The sequence below is a fragment of the Micrasema longulum genome, unplaced genomic scaffold (genome assembly GCF_059751315.1).
Source record: "Micrasema longulum isolate JH-2025_06_02 unplaced genomic scaffold, ASM5975131v1 h1tg001303l, whole genome shotgun sequence".
NCBI classification, from domain to species: domain Eukaryota; kingdom Metazoa; phylum Arthropoda; class Insecta; order Trichoptera; family Brachycentridae; genus Micrasema; species Micrasema longulum.
The window spans coordinates 77,430-94,071 of NW_028278490.1; the positions used below are offsets into that span (position 1 = coordinate 77,430).

Below are 16,642 nucleotides of genomic sequence, written 5' to 3' on the forward strand. Positions count from 1 at the left end.
AGCCTACCACCTACTCTTATCAATCCATTCGTATCGATAAAAGCATTTAATTTGCGGAAAGCGGGCGACCATTTTCTACTTCCGAGTGCCTTTTTGATTTCGTCCGAGAAATGCAAATATTGAAAATCTTTGATAATAGCAGTTTCCGCGAATTGCATATGAGATATTTCAAATTCGGCGGGTAATTTTTTAATAAAGCGAAATATATAAATTACGATTCTAAGTAATTTAGGCCATGAAGAAATGCGCGAAGCGAGCGAACATAATAATGTTTGTTTAGGTAGATTAGCGGAAAACGTCATCACTTTAGTTTTCATTTCGGGCGGATTTTCAACTGTACTTGGATCGAACTTATTTACCGGCCATTCTTCTACCGGTAAGCGTGCAAAGCTAGGACCTTTGAACCAAAGCGGATGGTCAATTAATTGAGCAGGAGTCAGGCCCCGAGATAAACAATCTGCGGGATTGTCTTTTCCAGATATATGGTAAAACTTACATGGAGCTATATTATCTTGGATTATAGTAACCCGATTTGCAATAAATGTCTGCCAACGAGACGGATGCGAGTGGACCCAGGACAGAGCTACGGTACTGTCGGAAAACGCATAAACATGATTAATTTTGCAGCGGGGTGCGTATGTATCGATAACTACACGCAATAATTTTGACAAAATTAAAATTCCTGATAACTCCAGCCTCGCTAACGATATATTACGACATGGAGCAACTCTAGATTTTGCGCAAACTAAACTTATTCGGATCTGATTGTCTGAGGGGTTGTAAGCGTGAATGTAAACTACAGCACCGTATGCCTTTTCACTGGCGTCTGCGAATCCTACAACGGAGATAATAGAGTCCTGTGTAACGCCTACATGTCGTGACAATTGAATATTTTGAAGGAGCGGAAGTTCAGATTCAAAGTTTTCCCATATGGAAATTATATTTTCAGGAGGACTATCATCCCAGTCAACTCTGTTTTCCCAAAGGTATTTCATAATTAATTTAGACATAAGAGTCACCGGCGCAACAAAACCCATCAAATCCCAAAAACGAGCGATCGTGGATAAAATATTTCTTTTTGTGCATTTGCGAGTTTTGTTGTTGACGCTGAAGGTGAAAACATCACTAGCGGGTAGCCATTGTAACCCCAGAATTTTACAATAGTCTTCTGAGCTGAATTCCACCGTTTCAGAAATGCGATAAGCCTGAGGTATGCTTTTCATCACTTGTGGCGAATTACTGGAGAATTTCACCAATTCGAAACCCCCAAAAAGAAATAACCTAATCAGTTGGTTTGAGAGTTCGATAGCCTCGCTCTCATTTAGACAGCTCGTAGCTAAGTCGTCCATATACAAATCTCTCTCCGCGACTTGGGCTGCGAGAGGAGCGCGTTCCCGCTCATCTCGAGCCAGCTGACGAATAGTGCGCATGGCGAGATATGGACTGCACCTTAGACCAAACGGGACGCGTGTCATTTCGTATAATTGAAGCGGTGCATTTACATCGAAGCGATATAATATTCTCTGGTAACATCGATGATTTTTGTCGACTAATATTTGCGAATACATTTTACGGATGTCCGCGCTCAAAGCTATCGGAAACAAACGAAAGTGTAAAATGATTTGAAATAAATCATTCTGTAAATTTTTTCCGGTATGCAAAATATCATTTAATGATTTTCCGGACGTGGTACACATGCTAGCGTCCATTACAGCGCGAACCTTCGTCGTTGTTTTATCTTCGCGTACCACTGCGTGATGTGGTGCTACATATTGAATACTAGAGCGCGTTTTCAAATTTAGCTCTATAGGTGTTAAATAATCTTCCCTTAAATATTCTTCGAAGATTTTATCGTATTCCATTTTTATAGATGGATTAGATAAAAGCTTGCGTTCTAAAGAATAGAATCTCCTTTCGGCTAACTTGAGCGAATCGCCAAGGAGACTCGATTCGGATTTAAAGGGTAATACAACTGTGTACCGACCGGTTTCGTCGCGGGTAGTTGTATTCTTATAAATTTGTTCGCATTCCAATTCGTCAATTGTTTGCGTGGACGCGTTAGGAACATCTTCTACTTCGAAAAATCGATTCATGCGATTTTCGAATGATTCAGTTACCGTAAAATATGCGCGATTGTTATCTATTGCGGTGTGTATGGGAGCCTGTCCCATAATCAAAAAGCCGAATAAAGTTTCTAAAGCTACCGGTTCACCTAAAGCGCGCGAAATGGTTTTATTGCATAAAACCCGTGTAAATAAATCTGCACCGATAATCAAGTCGATTTTTGCAGGTTTGTCAAAATATTCATCTGCGAGGCGAATATTTTTTAAGTACTCGAAATCTGCGATATTTACGTTAGTGTAAGGTATCTCTTCTGTTATTTGTTTGACAACAATAGGCGAAATTTTAAATTTCACCGATTCGTCTATTCGAGACTGAATAATCAGCGAAGTAATGCCTTCAATAGGATTGACTACGTCACCAATACCGGAAACGAATTTGTTTTGTGAAGTACTTACTTTTAGTTTTAGTAACTCACAACAACCTGTGGTTATTATGTCTCTCTGCGAAGCGCTATCGAATAAAGCCCTAATCGTGTGCTTTTTCCCGAACGCGTCAATGACGTCACAACATGCGGTTCCTAATAACACGGTTGATTCATTCATGCCTCGAGAGCCTACGGCACACAGTGCGACCGCTCTTGATGCATTTGAGTTATTGTCCGGCGATGTTCCGGCATTTTCACTAATTTGCGTATTGTTAAAACTATTTCGCGATACCACACAGTTCGAATCCGCGGAAGAGTTAGCGTTATTTGTGTCAAAATGCAGACTTGTATGATGAGCGCGAGAGCAAATCTTGCACCTGCTCATTGATTTACAGTTCAAAATGACGTGCATCTGACTTAAACAATTAATACATAATTTCTTGAGTTTTACAAAGTTATAGCGTTCACGCGCCGTTATGGCGGTGAATTTTGCACACTGATATAAATGAATATGATTCATATCACCGCACATTAAACATTTATTATTAATAGGTATATTATTAACAAATGTTTTCACAATATTTTTGTTATTGTACTGTGGGTTTGGTTTTGATTGCGAATTATTATTGCTGCGTTTAAATTGCGATTCACCTGACGTACTTGCGTACTTACGGGTATTTGCATTAACTATTAAGGACGTACCTACACTTGTCTGCGCCCGTTGCATAATGCGACATTGATCGCGAATAAATTCTATGAATTCTGATGAACTAGGTGCTATTTCGTTTCTAATCGATAATTCGAAAGATTTAACCGTGTCCATACTTAATTTCTTGCAAGCTATATGAATAAACATAAATTCCTCGAGACTATCTAATTTTAATTGTTTTAGCGCAGCCGTTGTGGAAGAAAAAGTGTCAATAAAATTTTCTAAACTTAATATTGAGGAATTATTGACCGCGGGTATATTTAAAATCTGGTCAAAATAAGTAGCGGCAAGAACACGTTGGTCGTTGTACTTATTAACCAATGAATTCCAAAGAACTTCATAATTTTGCGAGCTTGGCATGATTCCTTGACAAATACCTTTTGCCTTTCCAATTAATTTTCCGTACAAATATTGTATTTTTTCCCCATCTGTTAGATTATTATTTTCGTGAATCATTGTTCTAAAATTTTCATAAAAGATCGGCCAATTACCGGGTTCACCGTCAAACGCACATAACTCTAAACGCGGGAGTAAAATATTATTTTTATGAGGAGCGTCCTCGATTGCGTTATTTTTCTCAGCTTGTTTTTGCGATAAACTTAATTTTTGAAACGTATATTTTATTTCTGCATATAATTCTTCAAATGATAAAACTACATTATAGTTATGTTCTGGCCCATCAGAGTTTGACGTTATTAATTCGTTTTGCTCTTCTACAGCAGATAAAAAAGCAGTTCTTATCAAGTCGATGGTCGAAGCGTTAGCTAAGAATTTTTTAATGCCATCATGATCTACATTATTCATGGAATCATATATATTTTGCGCGCGTGTAAAATAAACTTCGAGTTTTTTCTGAAGACGATCCATTCGTCGCTGAAACAATCTATCGTCCTTTTCCTTATTCATTTTGAAATTAATATATAATGTGATTTACAAAAAGAAATAATAAATGCGTTTTTACCTACTAACCGAAAAATGCGGGTAATAAATAAATTTAGAACATGCGGCCGAACGGACCAAAAATGGCGATGCGTGAGCTGGTTCTCGGCAGTAGGTATATAAAATTTTGCAAATGTCACAGCGCAAATGGATGCAAGGAAATGGAGTGAATGGACTGACCTTTTTAGTTGATTTTCTTGTTTTCTCCAAACTTAGCTGAGGCGGCGATAAGGCGGAGCGAGCGGCGAAACTTTCAACCGAAACATGCACTTCGATTGCGGTCAAATCGGACACTGACCCCAGGTGGCAAAATCATCAACTCAATAGTTATTAGAACTATAAAGGTGCAAAAGGGACAGGATTCAAGTGGGCGAGAGAAAAGGAGACAGGCATAGGAATTTATTTACGCTGTGACACATTTTCAATCGGCCTAACCATGATAGTTTATTTAGAATGTTTAAATGGATTTGGGAACCAGAATACAAACTTATATGCAGTAAATCATCAAAAACATTATTCGTCAAAATAAAGAGCTTTTAAAAATGCCACAAAAACTTCCCAACAGACGTGAAAACATTTAATACATAATATTACCAAACGATATTGTGCATCAAAAGGGTAGCTTTTCCACCTGAATAAGTATCGGCCGGTTGGTCCTGTATATTATAAAATGTTTTAGCTGACCCTTTCCCTACTGTTAATGCTATCTAAAACTCTAATGCCACAGTATTTATTTATCATACGCCCAGTGGGCATTTTTAAGGACATATTTATATATGGAAAATTATTTTAAAGGAAAGTAGAAAGACACAATGGTAAATAGTAGACTTGGTGGGAGTGAAAGCGGGAGAGAGGTGTTTATAATTGAATTTGATTCAGTGATCGTTTGAACGAAGACAACTTGTTATCAAAGAAATCAAGATTGGTATATTTGTTGGCAGATCTAAAAATTTTGGGCATAGGGGAATAAAAACCATAGTTCGTTCTATGGTTATCGGTATGAAAGAGTAAGTTTTGTCTGAGGTTTCGCGGGTGAGATTTATCTGATTTAATTTCAGTAGTGTATAATATAATATTTTTTTTATAAAGCGTATTTTTCAAAATACCAAACATTATTTTGGATTTAATCTACAGGTAAATGCTATTAATTAATGAAAGTGATACGTGTGCGAAACAATGAATATTTTATAAAGACTATCAAAAATATTTTGAGTTTGTCAAAATGTTAGGTCAACTCAAGGTCAACAGTCAGATGAACCTCACTTGCATCAATACACGTTTCAGCTCCTTTACTATATTCATATCTCCAAAACTAATCAACGCATTCCATAACAATATATGATAGAGATGGACGATTTAAACTTATTTCGATTGAATTTTTAAAATACATTTGGATAAAACAGATATGCGAGTAAATAGCTGCTTTTTTACATATCTATAAAGTATTCTAGTTTCATTAATAGCATAAATTTAGATTATTATTTTTATTTAAAAAATCAACAGATGGAAGAATCGATGGATATTCAAATATAGACAAAATGGTGCATGTGTGTGAACTCCGTGGTTTAGTGGCTCCATGACACATGACTCACGCACGCAAGGTTCCAGGTTCGATTCTCGGTGAGAACGCGATAATTAAATATGATTTTTCTAAAGCCTGGATGTCCTGTGATGTAATTCACCACTGTAATGAAGAAGTTCAGTGTTTTTTTATTTATTTGTTAATAGACTATTAAACTGAGACAATTTTTATTTTTATATTATCTACTCTGTTATTTTTTAATGTTTTGTATTCTGAAATACTCGTAATTCCGCGTGTGACGTCAGAGGTTCTTCTCTGTCAGTTTTTCCGATTTGTTCGCTTACGGTAAGCCAACCGGATATCCTTCACAGTTCTCTTATCATTGGTTGGATTATATGAACCAGTGACGTCATTTTTTATTTTTTTATATACATTTTCAAGAAACTTTGTGATACAATTTAATGCTCTAAATTTTACCGCGCGCAAGAAAAGATTTTTTTCATCCAATTTCACGTAGGGCTCAAGTTCCTTATTAGGCCTTATGGCCTGTTGTGGTGCAACAAAAAAAATTGCCATTCAAACTAACCGTTGTCAGGTCATCGGCCCTCTAAATTTATGGACTTCCACATTCATTTCTCTAATAAGTTTTCCATCACTTTTGTAATAAATTAACTTATTTATCATATGATTTTAAATACGAAAGGATGTTTGAATTGAATAACAAAGCTGTTAAATCCAATGATCAAAAATCACAGAGAATATTCAGAAAAAACGGTCGTCTTTATGGGATCCATTCTAAAGGATTGGTTTTTATAGTCGTCAGAAATATTCCGAAGACGTGTATTTTTATGGTTTAATAATATCGCCAGAAGTTACTTTTTAAAATATTTCACACTCAGCTTATATATTCCTTTGACTATCTTAAGGGTTTCCACGGATTTGAGTGGAAATGATTTTTTCCATTCGAATCATTCATCAAAGTATTCATCGCCCTGAGCAAACCATCGTCTTATGTAAATATGTGCGAAGAAAATGTTTGGAGGATCATTTTGAATGAAGGTAAAATTTTCTCTCTGCAAATAGTGAAATCAAATTTGGGACCGTCGGCAATTTCATCAATTGAAGTATAAATTAATATACAAACATTAATAGTTGCATTTTATTTATTGATTTTCTTTAGTTAGTTAATATGAGTCCATTGCTGCTGAAGTTAACTAACTGATATTTTAAAGGACAAGAAAGTTCACTGTTTATTCGTATTACATTTTTGTGACCAGAATAATCCAATTACATTTTTACCTGGTTTTTTATTTACGACACTTCCATCTCATTCTTATCGCCAATTGTAATAACTTGATAGTGACCAAAAAAGATGTTTTTTTTGTTTGTTAATTTTTTTGGAAAAAGAGAAATATTACAGTTCTTATTATTTACTCGAATATTAAATTTTCATACCATTTTCTAAAAGTCAAAAATAACTTGAGCTGGAAAAATGGAAATCGAGTTGTGGTAGAGAGGAATTTGAACCAGGGACCTTTGGTCCGTGAGTCTAATATACTACCTCGGGACCACGACCAGACCCGTAGAGATATAATTTACTATGGCGAAATAAGTCCCATAGCTAGGGATCGCTGAATCTGAGTGACGTCGCCGTCGTAATGATTTACTATCGGTCTCCTGCTGATCGCCACGTTTCACGTGACTCCGCCCGTTCCACGTTACATGGCTAGCATAACAGCGACATTTTGTGAGAAGCGAGGGTCACTACTTCACTACACTAATTAAAAAAGTCAAAAGAGTTTACTAAAAAGAAATGGCGATTAGCTTATAGAGTTGGAATTTTCAAACAAAAGTTTTATTATTTTGTCAATATTTTCACTTCACCTGCCATGAGCTTGTATATTTTATTTGTAAGTATATCAATAAATATTAACAATTTATTCGTGGGGTAGTTACTACAAATTTAATTCTTCTTATTCACATCCGCTCCTAAGTGGTGGACATCGTCAGACGCCTCCAAGAGACCCTATCGTTAGCCAGAACTCTCGCCTCCTCCCACGTCAATCCCGCGTCATTTAGTTCCACCGAATAAAACCGAAAGATCGTCTTCGACGGCCTTCTAGGACAATGCGCGGCGGGAGCCCGCAGGTGTAAAGATGGGTCAACAACTAGGTTCTAGGTCCTAGGTTCAAGTTCTTCTGAGGCATGCGAAGCACGTGTCCGAGCCAGATACTCCTTCGCATCCTTAAGACGCTCGTTATAGGGGGCTGTTACGTCCGTTCTAGGACTTCAATGTAAATTACGAAATCGAACCACCTTATGTCTAATAATATTGATGTTTTTTGTTGATATTTCTTGATAAAACTCCATAGTTAATGATTATGATAAAATTATAAATAAACTTATCAATGAAAATTCTTGGTTTAATTTTATTTTTTATTATTTTGACCAACGAGCGCTTTCACCTAAGTAGGCATCTTCAAGACTGGTGAATTGTTCTATAGGTATGTAAATCTATAGGTATGTAAACTTCCCTGTCAAAAATCAAGCATTGGGCTAACTTTATCTGTTAAAATGTGTATTTCCCACCCTGTTGTATTTCGCCATGTGTTCTTTTCCAACCCTTTAAATAATAAAAGCTTGATCCCAATTTCGGTCCAAAAACTGCCAAAAATTAACTGCTTAGCAAACTAGCTGTAAAAACTTATGTTTCTGTCCCCTGTTTAAAATACTTATTTGATCTTATCTCCGTTTATGTCTAATATTCTCCCTAAGCACTTACTCTCAAAACTCAGAAGTTTGGCGTTTGGATTTTTGGTAAGGTGCCAAAATTCGCACCCATATAGGGGAGTAGGGGAAGGGTGTACAAAATGACATAGATTTTTTTGTAAAATGAAAAAAATAATAATTGGTAACATATTTAGTAAAAAATCTCTTTGGTTCAAAATGTACACTATTTTTTAACATGTAAGCATTGTTGTTTTGGGAAAAAATACAAATCTATCAAATAAAAATACAAAAATAAAAACATACTGCAAAAAACCATTTTGCCCCACCGGGTGTACAAAATTACATACGCGATATATACTTAGATGGGATGATTATTCATCACTTTTTAAAAACAGAATTGATAAGTTTTTTTATGAATATTAAAAAATTTAAATATTAAATGCACATTTCACAAACAAAAATCTTGTTTTTTTAAATTTAAACCAGCACATTCTGCATCAGCCCAGTTTCCACACTTCATGCATTTTAACCATGTTTCACCTGGCTTTGATCTCGTATATAACTCATTACAATAAATGCATGAGCAGTCATCTTCATCGTTTGTAAGTAGAAGGTCTTCAGTGTCTGAATCAATAATTTTTTTTTACATACACCTTGTTTACACTTTTCCAGGATATGTTTTTTGGAACCTTTGGCTTTAGTCTCTGATATATTTGGAGTTGTATTCAAATGTTATGTTTTACGCACATAATTGCGAAGCATTATTATTATTCTAAAGAAAAAAAAGTTATAAGTGGGGTAAAATGACATGGTATGTCTATTTACCCTACCGGTACATATGTCGTTTTGCCCCACTACGTGAGTTTTTAAAAACTTTAAAAAATATCACATTTCACTTAGAAAATTTTATCAAAATTATAGTTTTTCATGAAGATTAACAATGACACAACATATCCTTTGAGTTTGTGTTGTAGAATAATACAAATAAAATAACTATAATACTTTCGGTGTCTGCGCAACAAAAGTATTGTTTTATTCCACAAAGTAACCCACAACATGTCCTCCTCGGGCGGTCGCCATAAGCATCCTAAATATTGGTGAGTATTTATGTGTCGTACCAGTGCTCATTCCTGTGCAGGTTCAAATATGAACAAAAGTTTGGTTTCTGAGATATGATTACCATGTCATTTTACCCGCCTATGTCATTTTGTACACCCTTCCCCTACTGACGTTATACAAGAGTTGAATAATCTGCATTTCGTTTTGACCAAGTAAAAACTAGAGTTTTAGACAACATGCATCAATTTCATCATAACCACAACTAGGTAACATCAAAACCAGCATTTTTAGTTAACCACTAAAAACGAATTATTGGATACTCCTTTTAGTTGTTAAATCAAAAATGCCGATTTTGAAGTAACCCAGTTGTAAAAAGTACCAAACGAATCATTTTAATTACTATAAATCATTATACAACCCTGATCCTCAAATATTTCATCACTTATATTGGGATAAAATAATATATTTAATTGTTTTGGTACTTACCAGAAGATCCCGTAATGTCCATAGCTTTAAGGTTCCTTCCTTTGATGATGGTCAGGGTTAACCGTCCAGCAGTCGGAAGGTAACACAGTGAGAGCATCAGTTCACCCAGATGCACCTTTTCCTAAAAAGAAGTCATTTTTTGTGTTGTTAATGTCTATGGATGAATGACTAAACATTGTTGCAGCAATGAAGACGTTCAGTATCTTTTTTTATTACTGCATTATTTAACAAAGGCAATTAAAAAAAATAAAAATATATGCATTATATAAAGTATTTAAATTTAAAAATAATGTGTTATCACTGAGGTAACTCGTGCTGAGGACATTTTACTTTACATATTTTCTGCTTAGGAGAATATACATAAAAAAAATAATATGCACAGAGAAAATTACAAAATATCAACAGTTTACCGAAAGTTAAAAATACTGTACACATATTATATGAACTGGGTTTTGGTCCTGTGGTAGTATTGTGGACTCACGGGCCAAAGGTACGAGATTCAAATCCCACTCCACCCACAACTCGATTAAAATTTTTTAGGCACAAGTTATTTACGACTTTTAGGAAATGGTCTGAAAATTTAAATATTTGAGTAACTAATAAAAACGTAACGAGGTAAAGTATTTATATATTTTTTAATTTAAAAAAATAAAACATATACTCAATATATATTTAATATTTCTTTGTATACCAGTATAATTTTTTTTCAAAATAAAAACACTATATTTACATCAGTATTGGAATAAATCAAATATTTAAATATTGTTCGAATGCCACAATCCTAACTTTGACCTATCTTCACTATCTTAGATGTATATGCTCTAAGTTCATTATCTATTTTTTTATAGCCGTTGAAAACATTTTCTCGTTACTAATTTTTATAATTGTCGGCCTCGTGGCGTAATGGTCAGCGCATTTGCCTACCATGCAAGAGGTCTCGGGTTCGATTCCCGACATGGTTGATATGAAATATACACTAGAATATTTCATAGTCATATCGTAAAAATGCTTTTTTTTCGTAGGACTTTTTCAATTTACAATACAAAATTTAAAAATATAGATTACACAAACATCACTCTGTTAGATTTAAAATTTACACTAAAAATGTATTATGTAACTTAGTAGACATTATAATAATAAATATGTACATCTCCCTTCCCCTCCTTATCCTCTCTTCAAGCATTTTTGTCCTTATCCCGCCCAATTTACAGTAACTTAATGTTCTTAAAATTAATATTTAAAAAATCTTTGATTATTGAGTACATGAAAATAACATTTTTACATGTGTATATTGTATGTATTTATTTGATATGTAATATATTTTCTTTACTAACTTTGTATACTATGTGGAAATCTGTTATTAGTTCTGAGTTTATACACTATATCTGTTTGTTTACTAAAAATATGTATGTAGAACTGTTGATTTCCCTAATAAAATAGAATAAAATAAATAAATAGTCCCTGAACTGGTACCTGAAGCGTAAGACTGATCACCTTACCTTAATGTAACAAAAATGATCGAGATACGCTGCGATTGGTGTACCAATGCAGTGTCCTAGGCACCATTAGGTACGGAAAGGGAATGATGATGATGAATTGTTATGTTGGAGAGTAGAGGAAGGTTATATATTTCAACGGACTGAATGTCCCTTTGACCGAAAGTGGTGTAAGTTTGTATTTGTTAAGGATGTCTTTGTGTCAAAGATCTTGTGAAATTATTATAATTATGTGGTATATATTTGAATATCGTGTTATTGAAATCTTTTTATGTTTTTTCAATTAATTAGATTTTCCACAAGATACTTTTTACTTAAAACGCCAAGACCGTACGACTTCATGTGACAGATTATTATTACTATTGTTATGGATAACTTATATAGCGCCATTTTCGTAATAAAATACCTTAAGGGCGCTTTACATAGTGATTCCATTGTTAAATTAATTTAATTGAAGCTTTTAAATTTGTAATTTGATTAAAACAATTTATTTCTATTTATATCCCTACAGAGATGAGGTAGATTTTTTTTCAAATTCAGGATTATGGATATTCGAGCGTTTACAGGGCTTATGACCTGTCATTGGCTGGGTTAAGTGGCCACTTTAAGTACTACAACATTCCCCATTCCGCTTATTAGCGAATATCCACACCGGTAACATTTTTGATTTTTGTATTTATGTTATGAATTTGAGAAACCATCCAATTTGAGAATCCAGATTTGTACAAGTACACGTACCAAAAATAATGTTGTAAAACAATTTATTTTGTTGTCGCGTGCTACGGATTTATTCAAATGATTTAGACAACAAGTGGGTTTAAAGTTTTTTCCGAAACATCACTTCATTTCCACAGCCTCGCACCTCTGCTGGGAGAGCATTCCACGCCATAGGGCCTGCGACCGCAAATGCGCGTTCACTAAATTTAGTGCGCTGTTTGCGTAGAGGTATAATAACTTTTCCTCTAGCCGTAGACGTAGCTGATCTAAGCGTGAGACGCCTGTCAGCTAGTTCATCTGGAATGCATAGTTCCATTAGATATTCCGGAGCAGAGTTGTGCAGTGACTTATACATAAGCCAACAGAGTTTGTATTCGACCCTCTGTGGAAAACGTAGCCAGTGTAGTTCCCGATGTATTGGAGTGATATGACTGAACTTAGAGATTCCGAAAATAAGTCTCGCTGCAGCATTCAATACAGATTGTAGGCGAGTCATTTTGTTCATTGGTAGACCTGCATAGATACCATTACAATAATCGACTCTAGACACTACAAACGCATTTATTAATTGACGGGTGGCATCAACCGGCAAATTTTTGCGTATGCATTTAATTTGTCTCAGTTCGAGGTACGCTACCAATGCGGTGTCATATGCACCATCAGGTATGGGTAAAGAGTATTATGATTATTCAAAATATTGTTAATTTTGTGTTTAATTTGGTTGATAAAAACATATATCACAGAGAAAATTAAAGCTAGCAAGAAAGTTTAAATTAAGGAGAAAATTGAATGCGAAAATGCGTCAAAATGCCCCGGGTGTTTCAACCAAGGATGTTTTCAATCCTTTGGTTTCAACAAACTTTATATTTACTGAATAGGCAGAATGTTTCGTCCTATCCGGCACCATTTAATTGTTTTTGTTTTTTTGTTGAGTTTATATCTGTAAAACATAATTAATTCGGAACAAATATTCCTTGTGGAAAATTGAATCCTTTGATAATATTCCGAAAGAAATAAAAAAGTGTACAGGGAAGAAACAGTTCTTGTAAAATATTATTGATAAATTTGTGCAATACAAATTTTACATTTTCTGATATTTTAGTATAACATGTGTAATTTTTGTAGTTTTTTTTTATGGTGTACTTACGAACAGCTAAGCCTTTGTGGGATTTTTCAGTGCTATTATATAATATACGTATAATGTACATCAATGACAGGTCATAAGCTCCGTGGATGCCTAGACTTCTATATTCCCCCAATGCCTGTTCGAAGGACTATCACAACAAATGCCTATTCAAAGGACTACAGGGTAAACATTTTAAAGAAATGGTTTATTTTTTTGACGAGACTTTGTTGTACTAATAATTGAGCTCCTTAGTATCAAAGATGGCCAAACGACCTCATGCCTATTTTCGAGAAAATTTCAAAAACGTATTATTTGATAAAAAACTTTTTATTTGATAATATTTGGTGCTATCACCACTTTGAACAATTAATCGAAAGGTTAACAAAACAAAAAACGCTATTTTTACTCAGTATTAAATATGCAGTTGGCCGCTTTCAATACTTTCACTATGTTTGGCCATCTTCGATACTGATGGCTTCAATTATATTTACAACAACAAACCATCACGCCGTTTCTCCGTAGGGGTAGGCAGAGAGGATAGAACGCCATAACACTCTATCTTGGCATACAGACCTCGCTTCCTCTACATTCATACATCTTCTTATGCACGCACGCCGATTATTCCTACTTTTGACATGTCCATCTTCAAGTATTTGATGGACTTGATCGTGCCATGTCTTTCTCGGTCTTCCTCGTTTTCTGCATCCATCAACATTTGCATCGTAGATCCTTTTAGTCGTTCTTTCGCTGTCCATTCGCTCTACATGTCCTATTTACTAAATAAAACACTAAAATAAAGTAAGATAATTAATTAAAAAATTATGTTAATAGCCTAAGATAGACGAAAATGAATTGTGTAGTTTTAGTTTTTTTTTGCTTTTAAAAAGAACAATATGTAAACGAGTATGCAAACTAAATTGATAACAATTTTAAATTTATTCCTAGTTATAATATTATGCGAAAAAAATAAATGCATAAATAGGTGGACATTACCTGAGGTTTAAAAAGAGTAAATAAACGCCGTAGAGTTTTAAGATAACACTTTGATTAATAACGTAATTTTCCCCTTACACTTGAGTCGTAGAGCTATAAAACCCTCTCTGGATATATAAAAAAAATACATATCATTTGTTGATGTTTCGAAATCTCTACACCAAGACACAAATATGAGTCACAAATCATGCTCCAGGGTGTTAAAATATCAAAATAAACATAAAAGTGAGCTGAAAACCCCACTTCGACTCATGTTTTCAGTTAAGAAACGGCGTTTATTAAGAAAAACACACAAATAAAGCTTAAAATTATTTTTTTTATTTATATCCCTACAAAGATGAGGTAGAATTTTTTCAAATTCAGGATTATGGATATTCGAGCGTTTACAGGGCTTATGACCTGTCATTGGCTGGGTCTTAACCTAGCCACTTATGGCCACTTTAAGTAGGTACTACAACATTCCCCATTCCGCTAATTAGCGAATATCCACACAGATAACATTTTTGATTTTGGTATATATGTTACTAAACGAGAAACCATTCACAAGCGAGTTGGAGCGCCATCTATGTATTGATATTGAAGTTAAGTATTTTAATTAAAGTGGCCACTTAACCCAGCCAATGACAGGTCATAAGCCCTGTAAACGCTCGAATATCCATAATCCTTAATTTGAAAAAATTCTACCTCATCTCTGTAGGGATATAAATAAAAATATATACCTACTCCCCCTTGGGAGAAATCCAGATTTGTGTATGTACAAATACACGTACCAAAATAATGTTGCTTAAAATTATACATCAAAACATAAATTGCGGTAAGTACCGTAATGCACTAGTTATTTGAAAAATTGTAACAACAGTATTTTATTTTTATATATTTGGACCCCTGTATTTAGTAGACTAACGTGTCATGTACAAGGCTAAGCTAATCGGAAAACATCGTTTTTATTTGTCTTGGAAATGGAATGTTCGATCACTGATTTTGGTTTATTACCTTTATGAGGACAATCACCATTATTGCAAAGTCCAAGAACAATGGCGCGTGATAACTACTTTTAACGACAGTGCGGATATCTGTTAAATATATTTTATCTTTTCTGCATTCTGCTTCAAGATTATGGCGTTGTAAACTGAAAAATGGGGACTAAAATAACAGATGTTTGATATTCTGTGAAGAAATATCATCGCATAAACCAAACCAAAAATTGATCACGTTTACTTAATTGATCATCGTTCATCAAGAAGCGATTTATGAGCAAGCTTTATCAGAAAAAAAATGCAATATTATGGAATTTGTGCTCAAGATCGTCAACACAATAGGGAAATATCACATACTACGATTACCGATAAAAATATATGAAATGGATTGAAAATAATAAGTTATATTTTCAAAATCAATATCGTAAAGAAATGTTTTCATTCATACATGTAAAAAAGAAATTCAATAAAAATATGTTAGTAGGAAAACGCGACGTGTTTGGCTTGGTTGTTGACGCCAAGATTCATGAAATTATTCTACACAAATTTCAATGGTAGGAACAAATAAACATGAATCGTGACGTATTAGGGGCGTGGTCAATGGAATGACCGTTTTTGCAGAAATTCTTTTGAATTTAAATGACAAATTTTAAAGTATTTTTTATGCTACTAATAATAAGCAAAAAAATATTTTTTTACTAGACAAATATTTCATAGACGTTTATTACTTTAAAAATGTAAAAAAAATGATATTTCCCTATTGTAGCTGAAGTTTTTAACATCACCAATTTAGAAATTTTTCAGTTTAAATGGAGGGTGAATACGCATATTTTCTACTGCATAGTCGGTTGCTTTAAAGAGGAAACGTTTGGAAAGAAAATTAAATTGGCTCTTAAAATAAATCTTATTTATTGTACTGTTGATATTTGGCTCTTTTGACTAATGGGGTTGCCGACCACTGGACTAAGGGATCGAATTTCGATAAAACGGAATTGCGAATAATATCGGAATAAATATACTGTCACAAATGACAATAAATTTCATGTGATACGAGGTGTAATATTTTCAACTAAGTGCACAAAATAAAATGAATTACACGTATAAATAAGTGCGTAAATATTTCATAGAACCCGTGAGTATGTTTTTCAGGGCTGGATTATTTTTTCAACTGTACCCGAACAGAGCATCGAAAAGTAAAACTTTTATAGCAAAAACGAAAAAACCTTTTTGCGGCCTTTTTATAGGATTACTATACGTTCGAGTTTCGTAAAAGGGTTCGATACGAATAGTGAGAGCATAAAATATCAAATATCTTATTTTTGTGTACATACTTGTACAGATGTACTAACAGAAATAAATGAAAACAGACATTTTATTTATTTACTGTTTTCGCCAACAAC

At 34.1% G+C, this 16,642-nt stretch overlaps 1 protein-coding gene across 1 annotated transcript in view; it reads right to left on the reverse strand.

Annotated features, from left to right (window-relative positions):
* Window positions 1-15,279, reverse strand: part of LOC148275985 (synaptotagmin-6-like) — a 41,330-nt gene extending 26,051 nt beyond the window's left edge. Inside the window, exons 1-2 of the mRNA XM_088234933.1 lie at window positions 15,259-15,279; window positions 9,934-10,054 (exon numbers count right to left, since the gene is read on the reverse strand). Coding sequence (XP_088091059.1) covers window positions 9,934-10,054; window positions 15,259-15,279 — 142 coding nt within the window. The remainder of the gene's footprint in view (window positions 1-9,933; window positions 10,055-15,258) is intronic.
* Window positions 15,280-16,642: the final 1,363 nt, after the last annotated feature.